General features: G+C 34.8%; 1 protein-coding gene across 1 annotated transcript in view; it reads right to left on the bottom strand.

Annotated features, from left to right (window-relative positions):
- Nucleotides 1-237: 237 nt before the first annotated feature.
- The window catches only part of HNRNPLL (heterogeneous nuclear ribonucleoprotein L like), a 37,542-nt gene continuing 19,341 nt past the window's right edge, over nt 238-18,438 (bottom strand). Inside the window, exons 5-13 of the mRNA XM_082642816.1 lie at nt 17,831-17,932; nt 17,671-17,743; nt 13,318-13,389; nt 8,860-9,077; nt 6,854-6,975; nt 6,196-6,397; nt 5,246-5,303; nt 5,060-5,158; nt 238-1,956 (exon numbers count right to left, since the gene is read on the bottom strand). Coding sequence (XP_082498942.1) covers nt 1,901-1,956; nt 5,060-5,158; nt 5,246-5,303; nt 6,196-6,397; nt 6,854-6,975; nt 8,860-9,077; nt 13,318-13,389; nt 17,671-17,743; nt 17,831-17,932 — 1,002 coding nt within the window. The 3' untranslated portion in view covers nt 238-1,900. The remainder of the gene's footprint in view (nt 1,957-5,059; nt 5,159-5,245; nt 5,304-6,195; nt 6,398-6,853; nt 6,976-8,859; nt 9,078-13,317; nt 13,390-17,670; nt 17,744-17,830; nt 17,933-18,438) is intronic.

The raw sequence follows: 18,438 nt of genomic DNA on the forward strand, positions 1-18,438 counted from the left end.
TAGAATTCATATCTAAAAGTCAATACTACTTAGAGCAAATATAAATTAAATAAGCCCTGTCACCATCCACAGGTTTGTCTCCTAAAATTTTAGGCACAAAATAATCTATAACACTGACATCCATCTTATATTCAGAGGAGGGCAAGGGAAGGAGACAACTATTGCATAAACTCACAAGTTATTTTTAAAAATTAAGACATACCAATTTTGCAAAAATGTAGAAAAGTACTTACAGAAGAGGGGAAAAAGCTTCATTTATTGTAAAGTCAGGTAAACTTAGGTACACAGCCCAGTATCATACATTTATAGTCCATTCACAGGTTACCTTTGGCGTAACTTACTGGGTTCCATGATAAGGGTCTAAAATGCTTCTAGATTGAATTTAAGATTTTCTAGATCTAGAGGGCTAAAGGGACATTGGTCCACTGCTGTCAAAATTCAATGAGAAATAAATGTTAACGTGTGTGTTTAATTTCCATCTAAACTTTCTGTTCAATAGCTCTTAAAATTTTTTTAAACCCCTGCATCATTTCTAAAAGGATTAAGGCAAACTGCTTTTTTTAAAATTTTGTTAAAATTCAAAATAAAGCTTTTTCAAAAGATCTAAATGAAACTTCTGTATACAAATTTGTTTAAAACTCTCAGGATCACAAAACTGCTATTGCCAACTACAGACTTCACAGTTACTCTAGGTAGATAAAACATATTCTCCCTTCTTTTAAAGATGAAAATAAAATGGCTAGATCAGTTTTCTGTTATTAAAAAGCTGTGAACCTGATAACATGTGTGTTACAGTATAGTCTCTCAATACAATACTTAGTCCTTGTATCTTACTTGCCTATGTATGCATTATGTTGTTTTCCCCCCAAAAAAAAAAAAAAAACAGATCCAGTGGGAGAAAGAATGTTTAATAAATGGTATTGAAAGAAATAGATATCTGTTTGGAATAAAAATAAAATTAGATCCTTATACCTTGTACCATGTAGAAAAATACATATATTACTGATGGATTTAAGAGTAAAAAATAAAAATGCAAGTACCCAAAATTCTACATACAATTTTAGGGAGTTCACAGACTCCCTAAAGCCCATCCGTGGATCTCAGATTACCTAGAAGAGGAACTGTTAATCATAACTTCTATTAAAATTTCAATGCCAAATACCAGGTGTGTTTTCAAGATCAAGTCACATGCAACAAATGAAGATGAACACATTAACTCATTGTTGTAACTTTATAAAATCTCCAAACTGGAACTAGAAACAGAGGCATGTCAATACAAATGGACAATGACTTAAAAAAAAAAAAAAAAAAAAACAGTTTAAATAAGTTTGAGTGCATATTGTACAAGTGTATCCATATGTCTGTTAGCCTTTCAGAAATATAAAATCAGCTAAATCTGTAGTACTTAAAATTTAATATATGCAATGTTATTCTCAAACTTGATTAAAATACTTAATAAATACAAGTTATGTTTAATACGAATAACTGCAACATACTTAAACATCTAAACATATAATAGGAATTCTATAATATTAAAATGCAATACTTTCACCTGCATTAATCTCATACACAATGGAAAAATACTTGCAGATAATTAGCATTAAGAATGCAAATATATTTTCACTGTGGAAGAAAAATAAGATTAGAAATCATATATTTGTGTAATCTACAAGAAAGCTGTAGATAGTCTACATTATGATAGTCTATTTAAAATGAAAGCAATTCAATATTTAAGTTTACAACAAATTTACTCAAGGCAAAATATTTATTACAGGACAGGATATTGAATCAAAGTAAGCAAGGCAACATTAGATGAACCATTTTAGTTCTTTTTTAAAATGAAGTGTAGCTTTGAAGTTGTAATAAAGGTAAACATAAATTCTAACATGCTCTTCTCTTCTTATAAATGGGATGATGTAGAAAAGCAAAGCTTCAATGTATAGGGATTGGAACCATCTGTAAAAATTAAAAAACAAAGTTAATAGTTCCCTTAAACTTTCATGATTACCTTGAGTTAGCGGAGTAAATTATTGGGTTGGCCAAAAAGTTCATTCGGGTTTTTCCGTAACATCTTACAGAAAAACCCGAATGAACTTTTTAACCGACCCAATATTTCACCTTTTTATAGTATTGGAAGAAGGAAATTTTTTTTTTTTTTTTTTTTTTTCTTTTTGCGGTATGCGGGCCTCTCACTGCTGTGGCCTCTCCCGCTGCGGAGCACAGGCTCCGGACGCGCAGGCCCAGCGGCCATGGCTCACGGGCCCAGCCGCTCCGCGGCATATGGGATCCTCCCAGACCGGGGCACGAACCCGTATCCCCTGCATCGGCAGGCGGACTCTCAACCACTGCGCCACCAGGGAGGCCCGAAGGAAAATTTTTATGTAAGGTAAGGGCAAGATTTCTTTCGTTCATACCTACTAGCAGGTTAAGCTCCATGAAGGCCGGAACTTTGTCCATTTTTACATTCCTATTGTTCTAAACATTATTTGACACATAGGAGGCTCCCGCAATTTCTTCTAGTGAATTAGACATTACAGATAAATAGTATCAGGATTAGGCTTATCTAAGTCCATCAGCAAAACTACTTTGCAGAAAATATTACCAATGGTAATTACTCTATAAAAGTTAATTCAAATATAGCTTGGGAAATGGGATAAGACTGGAATGTATAAGAAGATATCAATGAGCTGAAAAAGTTCCAGGAGAGCAAGTATTAAATCTCTGATCATCAACGGGGCATATGAATTTTAAAATTGCTAAAAAAAAAAAAAAAAGGTATAATCCACAAAAATACTTCCATTTTATACATTCCTCTTTAACTTTTCAGAACAGGCAGAAATAATTCTGGTATCTTAATGTACCAGAATTTTAGTATTAAAAGTTATCGCTCCTGGGCTTCCCTGGTGGCGCAGTGGTTGAGAGTCCGCCTGCCAATGCAGGGGACACAGGTTCGTGCCCCGGTCCGAGAAGATCCCACCACATGCCGCAGAGCGGCTGGGCCCGTGAGCCATGGCCTCTGAGCCTGCGTGACCGGAGCCTGTGCTCCGCAACGGGAGAGGCCACAACAGTGAGTGGCTCGCGTACCGCATAAAAAAAAAAAAAAAGGTTATCGCTCCTTAAGGAAAAAAAATTCCTATAAAAGAAAAAGCATATACATCAACAAATATTTGCAAGACACTGCAGAGGATAAAAAAAGAAATAATTGTACCTGTCTCCAAGGAGTTTACAATTCATATGCTGTTTTGAATATATCTCAAATATGCATATAAAGTCTTGTAAAATTTTCCATCAAAAAATAAGCATGATTCACTATTTAAAATTTACTTTTGTGACTAAAGGTAAAATGAAAAGAGGTATTCCTACTTATTTTTTTTTTAACTTTTTACTAAGAAAATTTTCAAACATAAAAAAAATATGGATCAGTATAATAACCATCCACATAGCTTCAATAATTGTCAACATTTGGCAGTCTTACTTCATCCACCTACTCTCCGCACACTCCTGAGGGGCTGGAATATTTTAAAGCAAATCCTAGATATGTTATTCCACCCATAAATCCTTCAGTGTGTATTCATTTTTCCCCCTCCACAATCATTCATCATCACACCTTATAAAATTAATAATAATTTTTCTCCTATCATTTAGAAAAACAAAGTTTCAACACTCTTTAGATCCAAGATCGAAGTAAATTACACAGCACAAACTTCAAAAGTTAAATATTTGAGTGTTCTTTGCACTGTAAAAAAGAGGCCATTTACCATTATAGAGAAAATAAACAAAGAGAGCGACAGTTTCATTTGATACAAATTAAAATAATGTGGAATACCATTTTTCATCTATCATATTGCTAAAATTCAAAGTCTGACAACGCTCAGTGTTGGTAAGAGTGTTGGGCAGTTGGCATTTTCATATACCACAAGTGGTAAAGTTGTGTAACCGTTTTACAGGGCAATCTAGCAACATTTACCAAAATATAAAACTTTATGCTCTCCACTATGAGGAAACTGCCCTACAAACACAAAACGTGCAACTATAAGGATGTTTACTGCACTAATAGAAAAACACAATTGGAAACAACCAGTGTTCATCAGTGGGGAAGTGGATAAATTGAATAAACTGTGGTACATGTCTACTAAAAATAGCTACTCTGTTGGGAAAAAAAAAACAGGGTAGCGTTGCACCTGCTGATAGAGAAACAGCTCCAAGATATACTAAGTGAAAACAGCAAGGCACACAATAGTATGTATAGAAGAACCATTTTGTGTAAGTTTTTAAAATGTAGATATATACATTGGGGAGGAGGAATAAAAGGAAAAAGACAGAAAGGTTAGAGGTTACAGAAAGCTTTAACTTTCATTTGTACCAGTATGTACTGTTTGAGTTTTTTAACCACATATATTTATTGCTTTCTTCTAAAAAGATCAACAGGAATTATGGAAGTCAGCCTCCAAGATGGCCCCAATGTTCCCTGCCTCCTACACCGGACCATGGTTGGTCAGTAGGACCACAAGATTACAGCATAAGTGATGGTATGTTACTTCCGGTATTAGGTTACGAAAGACACTGTGGCTTTTGTTTTGTTGGCCTTTTGCTTTCATGTTTCTTGAATCACTCATTTGGAAAGAAAAGAGCTACCATGAAATGGCCAACGTGGCTTACTGTCCCTACAAAGAACCACATGAGTGAGCGTGGAAGTGGATTTTCCAGCCGCCAGTCATAAGACTTGAAATTACTGCAGATTATAGCCGACGGCAGGCAGCCTCATGAGAGGCTGAACTACCGGCCAGAACTACCCAGCGAAACTGTACACAGATTACTGATCCTCAGAAACAGTAAGATAATACATGTTTTGCTGTTTTAAGCTGCTAAATACTGCAATAATTTGTTACACAGCAATAGGTAACTAATATAAGAATTATGAGGGTTGTGGGATTTATATGCCTTTTTAAAATTCAAACTTCTCTGTATTAAAAAACAACCAATAAATATTACTTTTAAATTATCAACAATGTTTCTGATGGTAACTCCCATTGAATAATTATGACACGATCTTACTTACTTGGAACTCTTATCTGGTAGTGATTTAGTGCTGTGAGGGCTTCTACTGCATCAGTTTTGCATTCCCATTCTAACAGCCCAGAAAGTGTTTTGGCAGAAGCTAAAAGAAAACAAAGAAACACAAATCTAGTTTTTATTTGCCTATCAAATTAACCAGGAAACTTAAAAAGAGAAAATGTGCACTTACGTTTTGCATCAAACACTTTATATTTGATGAATGTAAGAACTTCATGGTCATTACACAACTGTCAAAGAAATGTAAAACTCCATTAAAAATATAGCCAAAATAAGATTCCTACCCTTTTTTCCCCCCAGAAAGTAAACTTTATGGTAGCATTTTAGTTTTGAGTATGGCATGAATGAATTAAATTAAATATGTTTTTAGATTAACAAAGTGTATGAGAAAATCAATTAAAATAGTGATATCCTATAAACTATGTATATAATTTTAGTGTTGTACAATAAAAACAAGATTTGTAACTGAAATATATATTCTCAAAGCTGACCAGGGTTTATTGAGTACCTAAGGTAGGGAGTAGTGTTCCAGAAAAATCAATTCTTTTCTGAAGCACTTCCTACAGTTAGGGAAAAATGCAGGGATATATAAAATTTTGTTACGCATGAGATCTAAGGACATGGTAAAAGAACTTTCTTTTTTTTTTTTTTGAGGTACGCGGGCCTCTCACTGTTGTGGCTTCTCCCGTTGCGGAGCACAGGCTCTGGACGCGCAGGCTCAGCGGCCGTGGCTCACGGGCCCAGCCGCTCTGCAGCATGTGGGATCTTCCCGGACTAGGGCACGAACCCGTGTCCCCTGCATCGGCAGGCGGACTCTCAACCACTGCGCCACCAGGGAAGCCCTAAAAGAACTTTCTGAATGCAGGACTAAGGGTACCTCATTCTAATTCCAACTCTCAAAACAACTGAGCCACAAAACAACAAAGAGACCAGTGAAGGATGGAGGCCAGAAAAGTATAATGGTAAAGGATGTACTATATTAAGTACCAAATAAGTAACAGAACACCAATAATACCAAAAGCAGAAGATGAACAGAGCAAGACTTTAAAATGATGCTAAAACATGATGTATTTTAATATAGCAAATAGGAACATTCTACACAATTTGTATTCCAGTGCCTACCTTTGTGAAGGTCTCTTCTGTGACACACAATGGAACATTATAATAATGCAGCACACACGAAGGTGGCTGGATTATATTCTTAGATGCTTGGCCAGCACTTGTAAAGCGATTATTTTTGCTCATTGCAAAATCCTTGTAGCTACTTGTACCATCCTCCAGCTCAAATATTTGACTTGGAACAACTGAATGTTGTTTAGACACACTAAAGATCGGAAAGGTAAGAGGTACAGAACATACGTTTGTTAGATAAAAAGCAGCAAGTAGGCAGTCTCAAAATGTTAACATATAGGCCTGTATCAATCTTAACAAAAAAGGCATACGTAGCAATTTACAGTTTCAATATTTACTAATATTTAAATTTAGTTTGAGTTATAATCACTCTTACAGTTTAGACATCACTTAGAAAGAAAAATCTATTGAATATATTTTCATATTAGAAAACTTTAATTAAAAAAACTTGCTCATTTTAACATGTTATTTTATGACCATAAAACTAAAACTAGGAATAAGTAATATGGAAAATCTAAATTATACGACCCTAAGTGTCTAAAATGACATCACTATAGCTGCTAGTTTCAGATATTCTGAAATGGAAATTAATGTCTCTAATAAAAAGGATAAATATTTTTTAAATTTACCACTTAAGATAAATAATTACCAAACGTTAAGTCTTTTCCCAAATAATTTGACATTGTTAAGATGTGTGACAGCTCTTTCTACAGCATACTCATCACCCATTTCTACCAGTGCTGTACCAGGAATGGTCTTCATAAATTTTACCTGTAAATACAAAATCCCAAAAAGGTGAACATTTAATTCCCTTTTACAGTAACAGAATTTCTAATAGGCACTATAGGTGGTTGATGTCAAATAAAGAAAATCACCTGGAATCTTAACTTTATTCTGCTCTATTAGAATTCTTATCAAAATTCAATAAAGTTTAAAAGCAAGACTACAATTCTATTGTACAGCACACTAAAGAAGAGCATAGGCTTGCCCTGACTCTGCTATTTATTAATTGTGTGATTTGGGGCAATTTATTTCACTTCTCTGAGCCACAGACTTCCTTTTAAAATGGAGATAATGATAACATTTGGCAGGACTCATCAATATTTATTCATTCAATAAGTATTTACTAAGTGCCTAACATGTTCTAATAAACATACTGTGCTAGGTACTGGGGATTTAATGGCAAACATAATAGACATAGTCTTCTTAAAGCTTATATTCCAGTAGGTAGGTCAGAAATTTTAAAGTAAGTAATAATTACCAACTATTCAGAGTGTTGTTTATTGCTTTAAGCAATAAACAAGATACCATATAAGAAATAACACAAGATGGCCTTGAGACAGCACTGCCAGTAAGGCTTAGGCAAGGAAGGGGCAGTTTAAAAAACAGGCAATACTTCACAAGTTTTCATGACATCTTTGACAGAGCCATACTTATCCTATTATATTATTCCAATTTTAGTATATAATGCTGTAAGGGTTAGATGGAATAAAGTATGACTATCTTTCAGGATAGTGCCTACGCCTTGGAAAGTCCCTAAACAGCTATTAAGTACCACTAACATTAATAACACATTGAACAGGACTTCCCTGGTGGCGCAGTGGTTAACAATCCGCCTGCCAATGCAGGGGACACGGGCTCGAGCCCTGGTCTAGGAAGATCCCACATGCCGCAGAGCAACTAAGCCCATGTGCCACAACTACTGAGCCTGCGTTCTAGAGCCTGTGAGCCACAACTACTGAGCCCGTGTGCCACAACTACTGAAGCCCACACGCCAGAGCCCATGTTCTGCAACAAGAGAAGCCACCGCAATGAGAAGCCCACACACCACAGGAAGAGTAGACCCCATTCACTGCAACTAGAGAAAGCCCATGCGCAGCAACAAAGACCCAACGCAGCCAAAAATAAATAAAGACCTCTTTGAAAAAAATAATAAATAAAAAAATAAACAAAACATCACAGATCTGGGGAAACCACAGAGTTATCTGGTGAAAATAAAGTTACAATTTTAAAGATCTTCAAAATGTGTGAAATTTAAATGTTTTGCTACGTTTTGAGTGTAAGCCTCCAGACAGAAAGTTTTGGACACATTCTATCAAAGCGGATCAACTTCAAATACTGACTGAGATTAAAGTATGTTGTTCCTCAGAAGATACTAGAACTCTAGTATTTGGGAGGCAAATATATGAATCTAGAACTCTCCTAAAATTCATAGCTATGGCCAAACTCTGAGACATGTTTATATATACCTAGCTCCAAGAAAGTAACTGCTTTTTCAAAATTCCACAATTCAACATGTTAAATGTTAGAATATCTTTGAAATGATTTAAAAATATATAGGCTTTATGCCTATAATATGCTAGTAATTGATTAAACTACTTGCTGTTTTGGACTTCTTATATTAGTAATTTAAAAAATATTTTTAGTACCAACATCCTATTCTGATCACTTACCTACGAAAAACAATTTCCAGAATTCCTACCTAATGGATTTTTAGCTTATGTGGATCACTACTGAAAGAACTTGCAGTTTCTAAATATGAGAAGACACACATATTTGCAGCCTTTTCAGATTTTCCTACTACATATCCTAGCAGAAGCAGCTCATATAAAATGAAACTTTAAAAAATAATAATTTTTTAAAATGAAAACTCACCTTTTCAATATTTCCATATAAGCAGAATAGGTTGAAGACTCTTGAACAATTCATTTTTAGTTGATGTAATCCACTAACCATTACAACTGAACCAGAGGGATTTCCTCCATGCATGTAAGAGGAAGATGCCTGCGGTAACGGATAGGCAACAAGCTCAGGTGTATCTCGAGAACCCATTCTGTAACGACTTGGTAAAGGTAATAATGGACCATGGGATCCTATTAAAAAAAGCAAAACAAAACAAAACACAGCTTTAGCAGACACATTTCACCGCACACAAAAACAAACTCTTAATATTAGCTAGGTTGATGTATATCCAAGGAAAACTCAAACGTATGAATATTCAAATATAATCTGTGGGAATTAACAAAAATATGTATTTATTTGCACCAGATCCAATAAACGCTGACCTGCACACACCTGCATATACCAGGCTTTAAGTCCTTATTTTTAAAAAACAGTAGTTTAACAAAAAAGTATACAAGATCAGGCTACAGATAGAGGAGGAATCAGTGTAAAACTTTGGGCCACTATATATAAATTATACTTCAAAATTAAAAAAAAAACTTCTGCCAACATCTTTTGAAGGATAATATAATAAAATCTACAGTGAAATCTAGTAAACTATATATAGATATAAAAAAAAGAACATCTTTAGTTCCACTGAAAAGCTGTTCCCTTGAATATATTTTACTATTAATGTACTTGCAGGTTAGTATTTTATTCCCCTGATTATAATTTAGGAAACTAAAACCCTAGATTTAGCTAATAACCCCCCCACACACATACTCAGAGGTGTCATTATTCAGCAACTTCCATTTTTTGAAACAACGTCACGAATCCAGAAGAAAAAAATGCTTGAGTATCTGAAACTGCTGTCACAGAAACACAAACAAATCCGTCCCTTATACTAAGAATCTTTATTAAGAATCAACTTGTTAACTCTAGAGTAGTTCAAAACAACTTTAATTTATCCTGTTTTCCCATCCATAATAGATTAGAAGTAACAGGAAAAACAAAGCTAGGGTGAATGGAAGAGACGGGAATGAGGGAGTCTGGAGAAACTGTGATACTAAAAGTCTGCACAGGGCACATTTACAGCAGCAAGAAGAGAGGCGTAAGAACTCAGAAGAAGCAACTAAGATGGAGATACGTAACTCAAAAATATAAACCAACATCTTAGGCACTCCTGAGTTAGTGATTACAGAAGCATACTCTGGGGTGCATGCAACGATTCTCCTGGTGTGCAAGAAACCAATCCAAAAACCCAAGTTCTTTCCTCATTTCTCAAGAAGAATATGTAATGTTACTGGCTTTCATTTTTACGTTAAACTAAGGGACACCTGTCATCTACTAGGTGAGTTACTAAGAACTATATTTTGGTATCATAGCACATTATTACAGCTTATGTGGACTCCAATTCAGTATTCTAAATATAGCTGCCATTCATAACAACACAGTAACACTACCACTGAGCACACACAAATGTACTGTAAATTCCTGCAATTTTATGGAGGCATACTTTATCAATACATCATCATCAGTGTTGCCTTAGATTGGTCATGGTTTTCAACTGTTCTTATTGCTGGTAATCTAGTTTATCAAGACAATCAATATAGCTCATGGTGAGTTACTTGTAGTTACGTATTTTGGCCTCTAATTTAGACTATCATACATATACTGGGGTCAAATATCAATCATTCTTACCCTTATTGCAAAAATACACATGCATATTATACTCCACCCAGCCCTACCCCCACTACTATCATTTGTTAGTACAGTAATGACACTACACTATTATCAGTAAATTTTTTCACAGTAAGTGGAAAAATGTACAGTAGATGGGCAGTGGAAACTTATACTCTGCTTAAGTTGACCAAGGTCCAAAAACTCTTGCAATCTACTGCCATAGGTAACAATTAAATTCAGTGCAAAAGAATACCTGATGTTTTCAATTATGACATTGGGCCACCAGGATTAAATTATGTTACTTACACTATTTAAATTGTTACCTATATTATGATAAGAAAAAAAAGTCTCTTAAAAGCTTCCTATACTAAATAGTTCATGCAAAATGTTTTGGTGCTTCAGGTTTTAAAAAATTCACTTATATGGAAAAATGCTACGTAAACAGCATCTTGAACATTTTGAAGGCCTTTCTCATCTTTGATATTTAAAATATCTTTGGTCCAGGAACCATATCCAAAGATGCTAACAATTAATATAGAAATTTTTCTTGTGCTCGGAGCAAACAAATCTGTACATTATTTTTTGCCACTTTTCAAATATGAGGGCTTCTATCAGTTCATCTCACATGGCTGGGCTTCCCAAATTAAGAGATCTAAAGAATTCTGAAAGCACAAATTTATACTGCTATAATACACTATGTGAATAAATTTAATCTATTAAATAAACCTTTTCTATTCCTTCTTTCTCACATACCATCATAAAGGAAAAGCTACCTATGATATGACACTAAAATGCAAATAAACCTGTTTTGTTGAACTGCTGATCTGAAGGGACACAGCTGTGATTTGAAGCATTTGTAAAAAGGCTAATATAATATCACAAGCATCCACTGTCACCTTTGCTTTTTCCCCAATTTCCTCATCTTACTTCTCTCCTCAATCAATCTTTATTTATCACTATCTCCTATATCCTGTTCTGCTTACTTCCCTAGGAAAGTAGAACAGATTTTCCTTAGTTAAATGTTTCAATGGACATAGCTCAGAATGGACGCCCCTACACCCACCATAACCATTCCTCCTCAGCAGGACTCTCCAGAACCTGAATGATCCCTATTTAACAAACATCATTCCAAAGAATTTTGCACCTCTCTTTAAGTAAGCTTACATTTTAATATTTATACACACACGCACATGTGCACGCACGTGCACACACACACACAAACACTCTAAATAAATAAGGGCATGAAACTGACAAAGAACTTCACAATAGGCTTTTAGAAAATATAAAGTTCTTCTAGGGCATATAACATATTCTTGTTTATGCAATTTTTCTTGTATTTTATTAAGTGAAGACAAACCTGAAGAGCCATACTGAGAAAACGGTCTCTGTCAACATTACTATGGTAGAGTTCTTTGTCCTTCATTTATATGCTCACAGATTTTTCTAACCCCCTTTAGCAGAACATTTAACCAATTTTTGGCCTTAAGCTAACTGCCATGACACATTTATATACTCTACAACTATACTACCAACTTTGACTAGCCATTCTTTTGAAATCCTCCATTATACAATGCACAGTAGATTCCTAATAAGTATTTCTTCATTGCAGGATCAGAAAACTACTTGTATGACCATATTTAATATTTACTCTGTTAAAGAAACAACTAAGAAAAATGATCAAGGAACACACGAAAATGACTGTAGTAAGGTTTTCCTTCTATACCACACTCACTGTTTTGACATAACATAGAGATTGTTTCATAATCTCTTCTGCAATATAGACTACCACAGAAACTTGAACAAATATACATACACACAAAAACACACACACAGGGTTAATAAATTCCTGGAGTTCAAATAAAGACACTAGGGAATAAGCTAAAACTCACAGCTAAGAATGGTCATCAAACATGTACACAATTTGAAAATATTTCAGACAACAGGAAACACTGGTGGCTTTTCAATAATAACTCCCAAGAGTACAACATAGCAATTTGTATTTTCTACCACTTCTAACAGTACCTCTAATTGTACTTCAACTTTAAACCACAGAGTAGGTGGGTCAATAACTACTGCTAAAAACTAAAAAACTATTTAAAAACACAGAACTTATAACCAGTTTAAACTTTTATCAATAACAATTCTCAACATCTACTTAACAAAGACAACAGTCTGATACCTAACTTCTTCCTGGGGAAGATTATTATTCTAGCTTTCATAATCTTAACTTATCAACATAGCAAACATTAAAACTGAGAAGTTTTAAAAAAATAATTAAATACAAATTTAACCAAAGCTGAAGTACCAACTGCAGAACTAAAAGAATTAAGGATCTAACCAAAAACATGTTTCCTTTCAACAAATACCCCATTCTCTCTGCCTTTTATTACTCTAAATTCCTCTTTACTCATAACTGCTAGAATGGAAGAAAATACACTTACTGAGCAATACTTCTTTCTGGTCTCTGACAGACTAGAGCCCCGTACTACTCAAAGCCAAAACAAAACAAAACAAAATATAATGGTAAAAAAGCTTTCAATCCCAAACAATAGCTCTCATTTATCTCAAAGATTATGTGATATAACAATAGCCTAAGAAAACAAAGGATTTGGGACAACTCCTTTGGAGTACATTTATAAGGGACTGATCCCATAAACCAAGTCAGGTGAGCAGGAAAAATAGAGACAAGAATTGTGCCATTCTTCATCAGAAATGCAAAAATTCTAATAGTTTGTCTATACTACCTTCCTTCTGCCTTGAAAAACTTACCATAGCCATCATGTCTAAACGAAGAAGGGTGTTCTCCCAAAATGGCTTGTCTCTGGCGACCCTTTCCTCTATCTGACACAAAAGTAGAAACATGGTTTTAACAATTTTGACCCAAGTACTTAACAGAGTTCTCACATGGGAAATACCCATTCAAAATATCCATTACAATTCATAAGAGAAATGTGATTCCTGGTTAACGTTAAACATCCATTCATATCCAATTTAAATACAAACACCAAAAGTTTAAGAAAATAATTCTATCTAACAAATTCCACTTAACTTGAGAATATCTTTTTGGCAAATGCCAAATACAATCACACTTTCAAATTAAAGGAAAGAATGGATACTTTTCAGAAAGTGATGTACACAATGCTAGAGTTTGACACTGTACAGAAGTTTTTACCAATACATGTCTTTAAAACAAGCTTTAAGTGCAGTACTTTTGAAAGACAGTACCTGATGCATACTATTAGCTTCAACAGCAACACATTTTCAAAGTGGGCTTCTTTCAAGAAGTTCAGCATAAGCCAACAACAACCTGTATTACATGGTTTCACAATCAGTAAACACAGAGTATTTTGTATGTATATACACATATTTACAAACACCTACTGACTGGAGAGCTGGAAATTTTCACATCACTGGTCCATATTGTGCCATGGACCGGCCATTGTCTATAGACCTTAACACCAGGCAGAACTAGAAGCACTCCCCAAAGTTTAAATATGCCAAGTTAAAGCTAACCAAGGGGGCTACATTATTGGACGAGAGTACTACAATACTCCTAAAGGATAATTTTTATGCTAACTACATTTTTAGGGAAGGCATGTCAATTTTCCCAAATCTGAGACATCAATAAAAAAATTACTTCTAAGTTTCTAAAATAGCACATCCTATGTTAGTAAATTTTTAAAATCACTGTATAATACTTTGGGTAAGTTTGCTGATCAAATTATGGTGTTCAGTAAGATTTTTTTTAAATGTATCTGAAGAGTCTGATCATTCTCATCTATGAAAATTCAAAGAGAAAGGCTTTCTACATATCCTTAGTCACCTAAACAAATGAGGTTTATGGGAGATGAGAAATACTTTAATTTTCACTTCAGTCTACAGAAGTATTGCTTTAATTACCTATTCCAAGTTATCATAGCACTGAAAGGGACCTAGGAGGTCATCTAGTTCAACTTTTATTCAGTGTTAAATTCTCTTTACATCATCCCTAAGACCATCAATTGGGACCATCTAGCCTCTGCTTACCCAACACTGGTAACAAGGTACTCACTACTTTCCCTTACATTTTCAGTTAGTTCTAAATCATGAGAAAATTAATTTCTATATTGTACAGAAATTAGTCCTCTACATATATTCTACTCCATTTAGGGCCTCACAGCCTTACTCATTACTTAGTCTTTCTCCAAGAACCCTTCCAGATGCTTAGAAGTTACTATGATCCTCCATTTCCCCAGTCATTTCTTCTCCAGTCTAAACATTCAGAGTTCCGTCTTTCCATTACACGGCTTCCAGCATCATCATTTAAGTCTCACTCCTCTTCAATCAATCCAGTCTGCTATTCCATTCTGCTAACATTCCTCTGCTTAAGCATGCCACCAAATGCTAAATATAAGTCCTTATCTGATCTAAGAATCTTAAACCAAAACCACCATAAAATCTTCATGGCTTAGTTTTACTGATATAGTTAACTGTGTGCTATAAAGGAAAGAGCACTGAATCGGGAATCATAAAATTTCAACTTAACCAGTAATTTGCTATATAATCATAGAAACAATCTTCATTCATAAAGTGAAGAAGTTAGAATAGATGATCTCCAAGGTATCTTTCAGCCAAACATTGTCATTACTTCTCTTTAATAATTTCTCTTCGTAATATATTTCTCATAGTAATTTCTCTTCAATAATTCTCTTTATTGGAAGCATTTACTACCTAATATAAGGTCACATAAAGAAGGGTGAGGAAGAGTCAAACACTGAATATATCGGTCTATAAATAGTGGTTTGTAACCTTTCATGGATTCAGTCTAAAATCTGTTGGAAGCTGTGGACCTTTTCTCCCCGCAAAGATGCACACATACACAAGTGTTGCTTAACATTTCTGGAGGGATTCTCTGGAGTCTAGGCTATGAATTCTTTGCACTAAAAGGTAATTTGAGCTGAAAAGAACTTTTTGAAATGAGGTTATATTCATAAAATCACTGTTTTTTTGGTAGAAAAAGTTACAATTCAGTATCAACTTGAGTGGAAGCTAAAGTCACTACAAAAACAAAAACATAAACTGCCATATGATATTTGCTATACAGACAAGTATCTATCTGTAAGGAATTAGAAAAAAAGAATTCTTTTCCCTTGAAAGCATAAATAACTAAAACTCTGTTTTACCTCCTTTAATTATATTTCCCTATTTAAATACCTACTTTACACATTTTTAACTTTCTGACTGTAATTCCTTGTATAAAAATCTAAGCTGGCTTTTGTAAAATTCAGACCTTTTCAAAGAATAAACACTATTAAAATAAGAAGCATATCTATAAATGTTTTAAGAGACATTAAGAGAAATGTAACCAAAACTCACTATTTCAAATGAGTTAAAAAAACAAAACTGAATATTCAGTAACTGTAACTTAACAGAAGTGAGAGGTTTCTCATCAACCACTTGTTCTGTTGTTTGAGTACTAAGGCTTTGTTTTTCAATACTGTATTCAACTGTATCAAGCCTCTGCCAAGCAGATTTCTGTGATAGTGAAAAATGTGGGGTCCAGCCAAAGCTGCATTACCAAACAAACCTGTCTGCAACCCCATGCATAAGACAAGATGATTTCCTGAGAGCTAAGAATTAAAGGGGCCAATCATCCAAAAGTCCTAAATATTCGAACATGCAAAGGATCACCGCATTGTCTCATTTTTTCTTTTGGCAAGAGTACATGCACTATGGAGTCCCTACTGCCCAAGATATTTTGGATGCCATAAAAATTTTTCCTAGTTTACTGACTTCTACAGACATACTCATCTTGGTGAGTTTTTCCAACACATGGTTCAGACACTGATATTGTAGTTGAGATGTAGCCAATACTGCAGCCCCCTTGTTTTTACAAGATCCACATTTTGATTTGTATATTCCAGAATTGCCATACAGTTAGTTGAACAATTTTACCAGTCAAATCTATGCTCATGAAATCTAGCATTTCTAAGTTATAGGTGAAAATGCATCTCAAATGAAATGCTCCTATTTTCAGATTTATCAAGTTTAAATATATTCTACCTTGAACACACATGGTACTTTCACCTACATTTGAAATGTCAAAATTTCGTTACACAAATTAACATGAGTGATAACCTTAAATTGTTACAAAAAGTGACAACTTATAAACAGCCACTTTACAAAAATCAAACCACACAGAAAATCGTCTTTTACATATAATGCATCTTTTCATTATTATGTTATTCTCTTCAATGTCCACAATTGAGGGGAAAAAAAAGTAAACAAGTGCAGCAAGTATGCACCTTTCTAATCCTTTTATCTTTAATATCTGTGTGGATTGGTTGAGCATTATAATTCCCAAGACCTGCAGATAAATTGGCCCTGGTTATCTGTCAATTAACAATTTGAATCTAAGCTGCTAACAGTTACAGCAACAGGCATTAAGATTTACAACATTGTAGATAAAATCTAGTATCCGTCAGTGAAAAGTTTTAAATTCTACAACTGAAACCTTAAGGGAAGTCAAACCAATATATACATACAACTTGAATAAGTGGGCACAGTCTATCATGGTATTCATCCCATGCAAGTCTGAAGTACTGTTAAGTGTCCTCCTTTAAAAACTTGGGGTGATGGTGCATGCAGTATGCAGTCAAGGTGAATTGCAAGTCTGAGTTTTTCAGAGGGCTTTTTGCTGATGCCGATGTTGTGCGTGATGAAGTGTAGAGTCAGCCTGCTGGAGTCCTCTATCCTTCTTAATGTCTCGTCCAGCTTGGGGGAAAAGTCCTTTCCATAGAGAAGCAGTGTGCAAGTTTGCAGTTTGTAAGTAATATTCTGAATCAGTTTCCTCTCCTCCAAAGAGAGAGAGCTGCTTGGAGAAATGCAAGTCCTTGAACTGCGGGCGTGCCTGTATGTGTGGGCTCCTTGTTGAACTAAATATAAATAACTCAGTACATACCAGTAAGGGGCACTAATGTTCAAGGTTCTTTTCCAGCATTACAAGGTCTTTTGCAACAAAAGCTTCACCAACAAGATTTTCATCATTGGAATGAACTAGCTCATCTCAGGAAAAAGGACTCTAACTGCATGTAAAAATTTGACAGCAGATGTAAGTACATCTAAAATGCATAAAATACTTACCTCGTCTTCCCAAATATGGTTTAGTGTAGTCCCAACTGTCATTGTCATTCCTAATAACATTCAGACGAGTTGGCTGTTAAGATGAAAAAGAAAGTAAGTACAATTTGTATATCCAAAGCATACATATTTCTTTGGTGAAGTGTTGAAAAAAAATATTTACCCTTGCATATTCAATTTTTAGTGTGCAACATCCAGCATATATATCTGCTCCATTGAGTGCTGCTTTAGCTTTCTGGGCACAAAGGACTGATTCAAACATAAGCTCTATTAAGGAAATTTGGTTTAAGGTGTCCAAAATTTATCATTATTCACTCCATAAGAAATGGACTGAAAAAAATGAGAAATAACTTTCTCACTTCTGAAAATGCTTTACCAAATAAAAGTTCTAGATGAATTTTAGTAGGAGAATTTATTTTTAAGATCAAGGGTACCAAAGAAAACGTAATACAACCAAAACTACTTATAATACATTAATCCTTCTAGGTCATCAGAAGTACTTTATAACCTGGGGTTTGGGGGTGTGTGGGAGGGAGCATGGAGCATGGTCCCATTCCCTAGCAAAGGCCAGCTTTCTATCTTGAAACAGGAAATATTTTACTCTTAAGTAGGAAGAACAGGGCGGTCCAGTGGTTAGGACTCCACACGTTCACTGCCAAGGGCGCGGGTTCAATCCCCGGTCAAGAAACTAAGATCCTGCAAGCTGCGCAAGCTGCACGGAATGGCCAAAAATAAATAAATAAATAAATAAAGTAGGAAGAACATTACAAA

Source organism: Mesoplodon mirus (genome assembly GCF_964341445.2).
Source record: "Mesoplodon mirus genome assembly, chromosome: 14".
NCBI classification, from domain to species: domain Eukaryota; kingdom Metazoa; phylum Chordata; class Mammalia; order Artiodactyla; family Ziphiidae; genus Mesoplodon; species Mesoplodon mirus.